This window comes from Saccoglossus kowalevskii, chromosome 15 (genome assembly GCF_978046115.1).
Source record: "Saccoglossus kowalevskii chromosome 15, keSacKowa6.1, whole genome shotgun sequence".
NCBI lineage: Eukaryota > Metazoa > Hemichordata > Enteropneusta > Harrimaniidae > Saccoglossus > Saccoglossus kowalevskii.
In genome coordinates, this window is record NC_140655.1 from 14,058,529 (window position 1) to 14,067,463 (window position 8,935).

Below are 8,935 nucleotides of genomic sequence, written 5' to 3' on the forward strand. Positions count from 1 at the left end.
TTCCTGGTCTAAAACGCTAAAAACGGAAAATTATATTGTGTCTGCTAAAAATATATGACATATCTTGTCGTAACTTTTCCATTCATTTCATTTTGAGAGTAGTAGTGGGTCTTATATCTTAAACAAACACATCTACAATGTAACTGAACAACTAACCATTAAGGACAAACAAGCTTCATAACTTAGTGTGTGTCCATTGTTTACAAATCTAACTCACTAATAATTAAAGAGACCTGATTAATTTCATAATTCCTCAGTCAATTACCAATCTACGATTTCAAAATTATATATAATGATCCCAGGAAGACACCTCCCAGATTTGAGAAGTGGGATTGTAGTATTAACATAAAAACATTTATTAAACAATGGCATTGTATGAGATCACGCTGTTCGTTTGTTTACAAGTTTGCCAACCAATCACTGCGCGCGAAGTGAAACGGTCTATCTGTATTTTTCTCTTGAAAACCATTGTTTATATGCTCGGTATTGCTTGTTATTGGGATATTAATATGGTTTTGTCTTTTCCATTTTTAGGCTGAAAGCCACGATTGTAAAGCTTACAGCTCTCACGTGACCAACCTACGCTTCCTTCAAGACGACAAGTTTATGATATCGACAGGAGGTCTCGATGCATGCGTAATGCAATGGGTATTGGTCGATAAAAATGGACGATATTTCAGCACTGGAGGAAATGAACTATAAACCAATAGATAGTTCAGTTTGACCATTGACCGAAATATCGTCACTTATATGTGAAAAATTGGGAATTGACTAGTGAAGGATTTCTGAGTAGTTCTCTATTCATATTTGCACGACATTCGCATGATTCCGTAAACGAAATAAATTAATAACTGTATTCTGTTAAATTATCCTAATTTATATTATTCTCTTTATAATTTATTCATCAAGTTAAAACCTTAATAAATTTATGAAATCACTGCATTGACCCTTTCACCGTCATTGTTAAATGCTGTCACATTTCACAAAGTAGTTCCCTAATAGTGTCTGCTTGTCAACCAACCCGACAACCGCGATAACTAAACACTGTTTTGAAAAATGATTAATCATAATCTGTAATTTGGGAGTTTCGGTTCAAATCCTACAATGTATAGAAAATGCATAAACGTTTGGGACAGGTTGGCGTATTCGTCACGATTGTTATTTTGCACTATCCACCACTAGGCCTTCATCTTGCGCATACTTTATTCACATTTTCTTACGAGTTTTGAACAATTTAAAATGAGAAAAATAGTTTAACATATTTGACAACATAAAGTTGGCGCTCAAAGGGTCAAGGATTAATTCAACTTCAAGAATTATCTTTTAACTGCACCTTTTTCGCAAATGGCCGTCGAGATCTCGCTGGAAGCGAGCGCCACGAGACTTTGCCCCTAAAATAGTGTTCCATTTCCTTCTGTCATCGCGTCCGCTGTTCAAAAAAACCTTGCTACAGAGGTCAGGGGTCATAGGATGCAATGACATGAGAGAAAAGAACACTATTTTATGGTCAAGAACAATTCTCGTGGCGATCTCGCAATCGTCGAGATTTCGGCGCCCTTTTACGAACGACGTATGTTGCACTTTATCTTTTAAGAACAAATTGCACTATTTTAATGCATGAATTTGGATCTGTCGTCTGAGAGATGTTTCACTGGTCAATTGTCAGCCGGCTATATACATATGTAAATATATCAGCTATTATTATAATTACATTCAATATTGAAATGTTGAATTCAAAATGTTTGAGGAAATATGCTTGACACCAGTAGTTTGTGGCGTTCAAAATGTAATATATATCTATCGAAATTCATATAAAATTGTTTCATATCTTAATATCATGTTGTTCTACCTTGAATGTACATTTCTTTTAAAGTAATTGCCAATTTACATATAATGCATTACCAGGTACAATTAGCTAGGACATACTGGTTAATTCATCACCACGAGTGGATTGAATCAGTACCACAAGTGGGTTGAACCAGTGTCACGAATGAACTAAATCAACACCACGAGTGAATGAATCAGTGGCTTGAACTATGATGTGGGTTGAAAATCATGCAAAATTACTTAAAATATTGAGATGTCATCAATACAGCTTGAGGAAATTACGTCTTGGGACACGTGATGCAATGAAAATAAATAGAACAACATGTTTACTGCATAATACTATCACATACCTTCGCATTTATGTTGAAATAATATGTTTTATATTATATACGCAATTAACACCAACTTTTGATCTTGCCGCATATTCATTTTGATTCTTGAAAATGTGAACTTTTGAAATAAACTGTTGTCACAAGAACTGAAATCATTTTATATTCTACTTTACTGTAAAAAAATATTCACAAATCACCTGAATTTCAAACATGCAAATAAAATGTACATATCTTCAACTGAATTGTAAATAATGGGAACATGTAAACAGTGCTAAATGCAAATATATTTATAACCAAATGTAAAAAAAAAACTTTTAGTATTTTTTCTAGATTTATAAATTATTTTTGTATTTATTTACATTAATATTGATGGTGACTATATGGTGCAATAGGACGAGGTCACGTGACTGTAGTTACCGGGATGAAAGGTCAATGACGACCATCTTATTATGGTGTATTTCAAAGCTGGAAAGTTGTCATTACTGTTGCAAAAGGTGGCATGTCAGATTTTCTATTCGTTCAATTTGAGCATTTTTTTATGTTATTGATTTATGGGAAATTACAGACTGTATGCATGTTTTCTTAATCTCTGTACTTGGATGGAATGTGGGTGAGATGTGATCAATGGGTTTGGGTGGGGCGAAGGGGTTGGGTTGGGAGATTAGTTAGAATACAGAATGGAAGGTGTGCTATGTTTGGGAATTAGGGTTGAGGGGTTGAGGTGGGATGATGGGATGGGTTCGGGTGGGGCGAAGGGGTTGGGTTGGGAGATTAGTTAGAATACAGAATGGAAGGTGTGCTATGTTTGAGAATTAGGGTTGAGGGGTTGAGGTGGGATGATGGGATGGGTTCGGGGTTGGGTGAGATTGTAATAAATTTTCTGTTATACAGGCAGCGTTGGAGCACTCGTAGTACTAGCTGACATAAATTACTAGTACAGATATTACCTTATTTAGAATGATATTATAGACGAATAGAGTTATTTTAAAACTGTTGATATATTACGTAGAACTAATTTAGCGAATTGTATTTACCTTAACCGTACTGGTTACCAATACACAGGACATGTAGATCATTTTGAATCAGCCACTCACAATTCTCTATGTTTGTACCACCTGTTTGGGTCACATCTTCTCACTGTGGACCATGCGTCGGCCAATCACAGTGCTTCATGGGAGTGTCACGTGTAAGAGGTCAAGTTGTCATAATCTTAATGATTTTCTTATAATATTTCAATCACAGTGGGCAATCAAGGGGACTGTCCGGTAATTTATTATATTACATATTTACTGTACAAATGTGAATTTAAAAATGTAAGTACCTTTTTCAAGTATTCAATCGTTATAGATGGTTATTTTTACATTTTAAATAAATAAAATATTACAATCGCATTGTACTTTACGTAGATGGAATGATTGGGAACAGATAATAAATTAAACTGAAATGTCTAGTGTCTTTTTGACAAAGCGTCTGAGTAACACAACCTTGCTACTGAAATATTCTCCTGACGTCTGTCGTGCAATGAGATGAGAAAGCGATGGGCTACGCGGCAATCATTTGGTCCTTCACCATCACCGAAGTCCTAGATGTTGCTACCCCACAGTTAAGGTAGTTCGAGTGGAATTCAATTGTTGCACTACTCACTGCGCATATACGCAATGCATTATGGGAGACAACCTCCCATTGTATAGCATGAAAAATCACAAAATTGTTTGTCATTTAAAAAAAAATCACAAGATTAGGATTCACGTTAATAATATTATGTGATTTTTATCCCATAATACCGAGAAAACGTTGAGATATGAAGGAATAATCTTCCCATTGACACAAGTGAAAAAATTCCAGTTTCGACCATTTGTACATTTCTCCGCGACTCCATTGTTTTTCATTTTAGTGTATTCTGTTGGCATGAACCAATAATAATAAAAGTATGACAAACATGACATTCGATCTCTAATTCAGCTAGAACCTCTTTAAATTAATTGCATGAGTTGGTGAAAGGTTGGTCGCAGTTTGAGTTGAAATAATGCCGTTGGGTGTACAAGTATACAGAAAACGTCTTGGTTGTGCGCCCTCTTCAGGCAAGTACTTCCCAACATCCATAAAATGGCCAGTACATATTTTATTGTTTCAGGGGTGACAAGGATTAGTTGTACGCTCTATCCCCACCTACCTTTTCAACATAAATATACTACTCTCTATCGCATAATAACGGTCACACGTTCACGAGGGATAAGAACGGCAGGGAACTGCTCGCGTTCATGAGTAGAAAAGAAATCGCCTGGGCATGTCTTACGAAAGAGCCCGGTAAGTTTCTCACCGATTTCATCAATAGAGACAAGAGATCTAGAGGACAACGTACGTCCAACAGCTGTTATTTTCCGTTTACCCAAGAAAACACCTCTTCGTGGAAAAATCGCGCCAAATACGAAAATGTTTATTCTGGCATATACGATTCGATCACAGTTACTTGGGGACTGAAAATCAATAAATACTAATTTACTAACTAATACTAATTATTGATTTTCAGCCCCCAAGTGACTGTGGATTCGATCGAAATGATCAAGTTTAAAGTACCTGTGAAATGGCTGCTATTTCCACGCCTAAAATTATCCATTGATATATAAATATTATTAATTTTTATGTTTCTAAGCATAAATTATTTTTTAAGTGAAAAAATGAGTTTCAGACTCAGTCTACGGCAACTTTATTTTTGTGTATTTTAAAACGAGGCTCCTCATTAGCTTCTCATTTGCATACAGAAATTCCCCTTGTGACACTTGCACTTTTCTACCCATTACATTTTGTACGATGTGGTGAGGCTCTGTACAGAAATAAAATTACATAATTGACTGATACTAAAATGAATAATTGTAGACAGATTTCGACATGAAATTGTGTCACTTTTATGTGCGCTAACATCTGTGAAGAGCGAAAAAGCTCGTGAGTAGCATTCTACCTTAAAATGCTTGGACAATAATGCTAAGATACGTACAGTCTTGTCTTTTTTGTGTACAACATTTTGCCGTAATGGATCAAGGGTGTGGGTGTGTTTGTGGGTGGGGAATGGCCTAGCACCCCTTCTCTAAAATGGTAAAATAGTTCAAAAATGTTATGTGGAATAACTTACCAACGTAACACAAAGTAAACCAATTGAATTTAAAACCGAGAATATAAAAATGTATGTAACAGAGCTCAACAACACTTTTTGAATATTATAAATAAATATATCATTTATTGTTGTTTTCGAACCCCCTATTCAAAAGTGCTGGCTACGGGCCTGATTATCCCTTGTCGCCCCCACGACCGAGTGAGTGTATTTTGGTCTGGTACGCATCACAAAAAACATACTCGAAGTCGGGCTAATGGAACGTATAACATACAAAGTTCCTGTCTCAATGGGCGTGTAAATTGGCACACTTTAGCGTATTACACAAAACATACGCGCGGTCGTATCTCCTTATTTCTGACTGATTTTGATAGAGATATACTTGACACGATTTATACTATATAAATACAGAATATGTCGATGTTCTCCAGAAGATTTCCATGGAACAGAAACACAACGATTTTTTTTTAATCTTTTATTTAGTATTTGTATTGTTTGGTTATTACAAACATGGCAAGTAGCTGAACAAAAACGACGTCGCAAAAAAAATAATGACATTCATAATTCATCGTCGCTGATTTCAAAGACTTCACTATTCAATCGATCATCAGATAGGGTTTCAGTTGCCATTCTATTATGTATTTGTTGAGTGTCGAAGCTGATCTATATCAAAAGGAGTGTTGCGTTTAAAGCCAAGTAAATCAGCAAATTCATCCATCCCTTTGAGTGTCCTTGTTTTCCCGATCATTCTACAATTAGGACATGTATTTAGAAGTATACAACACGTGTGACAGCCTATTACACGACTGCAGTGGAAACACGCCGATATAGCCTAGGAAAGCTCACACTATCAAAACATATCATACATTTTAGGTATGAACACGCCTACAAAAGAAAAAAAGGTATAAATTACATTAGACATTACCTCACTTGCACAAACAATCGGGCGAATCGTAGTAATCTCGATAATGCTCACCTCTTCTACAATCCTACTCTGTCCAGGGACGTTTCTGTCACCATCATTACTCGTTCGATTTTGTAATACGGTATTATCAAATCCACTACGAAAACTTACATTGGCACCCTCCAAGTCTAAGGAGTGAACAATATGTTTATACATCTATTAAACACACGACGTTTGCAAAAAACATATGTCAGCCACAAAAATAAAACTACTTACCATCGGACGTTCGCTCACTAGAGGATGCGATAAGACCCCTAATTTCATAGATTTTTGTTCCGTCAACAGCAAAACATCCCACCTCGTCCTGCAATGTAACCCATATATTATTGTCGCCATTAAGAGATTCGGTTGTTAAATATATGCTGTCCACCTCAAATGTATTCCCAGTCAGCACATTCAGTTTATACGCCGAAATGTTATCGACAAATTGAAAAGTTCACCGCGTATTCTAACTATCATGTTGACGGTCGATCGATTTACTATGCTGCGCGTATGAATGACGCGCGTCCGGTCCCAGGCAGGGCAATGTCGTTTATTTATACTAATTATTTCATTGTCATATATACGAGAAATATATTTGTTTAAAGTTGTTCGTTCAAACCAGGGAGCTGTAAATAATCTCATTACAGCTCCCTGTTCAAACTAAGCAAGATTCTCGGACGTGATGCAATGTGTCGTTTTTCTGATTCAATAACACCATGCTTACCAAGAAAATTCAGTAAACCTGCCAGAATCAATACACACCATACAGTAATCAGTTTATGCGAGTAACACCCCCGCCCCTTGTATCGATTGTCCATCGATCTATGTTTATTGAAACCACCACCACTTACTAACACCATGGAGGTGTTAGTAACCTCCATGCTAACACGCTATAAAAAAAAACAATACTCAGCGTATTATAGTAATGTGATAGCTGTATTTAGCAGGTTCACAGATCATCGTCCCTTGAGAAACGGTTGATAGATACACAAAAAACGTGTTAGACACATCGATAATTCAATTGTACACACTGGTACTGAGTTTAACGGGTCCAGCGTCGTAATACAATGAACAAACAAGTCATTCACTGTTAAACAAACAATTGTCAATGGGTATTAGGAGATACTGCTAACGCCCAAATGAAAGAATGGACGTCAATCAACTGACAACGCTCTATATACATGAAGCAGTATTTCTAAATTAAAAATTGTTCGCATTATAGCGTTCACGAACATGGCAAAATATGAAAAGTTAGCAGATCATCTCAGGTGTTCTCTGAGTGACCGTACAAAAAATTCTTGTGAAGTGAATGACCTGTGGCTAAGCCAGCGGCAGAAAATGTTGTGGGTTGGGCGTCCAAAATCAAGCTGCGTCGGCAAATAGCGTAGGAAATAGCGTTTCATGGAGTTAAGATTTCATTTTTTAAGAGAATCATGTCCATCTCTCTCTCTCTCTCTCTCGCTCTCTCTTCAGGCTCTCTTCAGTGGGTTTTAAATTCACGGTTTCGTCATTTAGATAATGTGTTCTATGCTAAATTTTACTTATTCACTGGGTTTTAATTTAGCACATTTTCCAGTCAGCGAAATAATCTAAATTAAAACACAGTGAATAATTACCCCCTTTACAGTAGTTTGAATCACGGTTACTAAAAATGACGGTTAGGAAACGAATCATGTTCTTTTCATTGGATGCGTGTCGCGGGTAAACATTTGAAACAAAAGACGTACTAATCTGTGATAAATCATTAACATAAAATGTAGACAGGAAATCACGCAAATATGACATCATTTTCCCCAGAGTTCATTGCAATCAACAACTGCACGCCATTTTATTGTGTCTCTGTCGATACTTTCAGTAATACTAAAGTGTAAGTTGTTACAGTGAATCCTGACAAAACCTGTCGCTCGGTTTAAACTCAAAACAAATTTGCCTGTCGTGTATGGCATTTTTGTTTCTAAATAACAAGATCGGCAAAAAACTGAAATAAAAAATCCAAAAAAACTTGATCAGAAAAAAAGACGTCAAAGAAACCATACAAGTGTTTATATTTCAGCCAGGCGAAAGTTTTAATGAGGAGCCATGATACCACGTACATTTTGTTGGAAATAAACAAAATATGCGATAAGATAACTGAAATGACCCGCCCATGCTCTACAAAATGCATGTAAGCAGACCAAATATGCAACAACAGGCAGTTCCAATGAAATTAAGAACGGTTAAAAAGGGTTCGAAAAATTGATTTGGCGAAGAGACTGCTAGAAAGTTGTACCGACAGTTCAATGTGTTCAAAAATTGTAGCGTTGACTAAAACCACATTTAACGGCACGCTGAATATTGCAACATGAAAAATTTTCCAAAAAAACTGAAACAAGGACAGACAAGAACAATTAAACAGGCATTTTATGAAACTGGCGGAAAATGTTGAATACATTTTCAACAATTTCTACGGCGTCTACAAAAAAAGTGTTACGACTTTGAACAAAATGGCTGATACAGTGACGAGAAAGCAAAACGACAAAAATTACTCTAATAAGCCCCCAACTCGCACACAACCTTCATAAGTACGCACAGTAGTATACTAAAAATTCATTTGGTAGTATTGTATATAATATAATGTATTTTAAAATAGTGACTTAGGGGTTAGAATTTTTGTTACTTTTCTACCGGGACCCAAGCTTACTCTCATGACAACAGTGAAAACGATAAATGACGATTCTCGAT

The 8,935-nt window shown here is 36.1% G+C and overlaps 1 protein-coding gene across 1 annotated transcript in view; it reads left to right on the forward strand.

Annotated features, from left to right (window-relative positions):
• The window catches only part of LOC100366905 (echinoderm microtubule-associated protein-like CG42247), a 47,634-nt gene extending 44,079 nt beyond the window's left edge, over window positions 1-3,555 (forward strand). The window contains exon 18 of the mRNA XM_085508447.1: window positions 535-3,555. Within this exon, the coding sequence (XP_085364573.1) occupies window positions 535-702 (168 nt within the window). The 3' untranslated portion in view covers window positions 703-3,555. The remainder of the gene's footprint in view (window positions 1-534) is intronic.
• The last annotated feature ends 5,380 nt before the right edge of the window (window positions 3,556-8,935 follow it).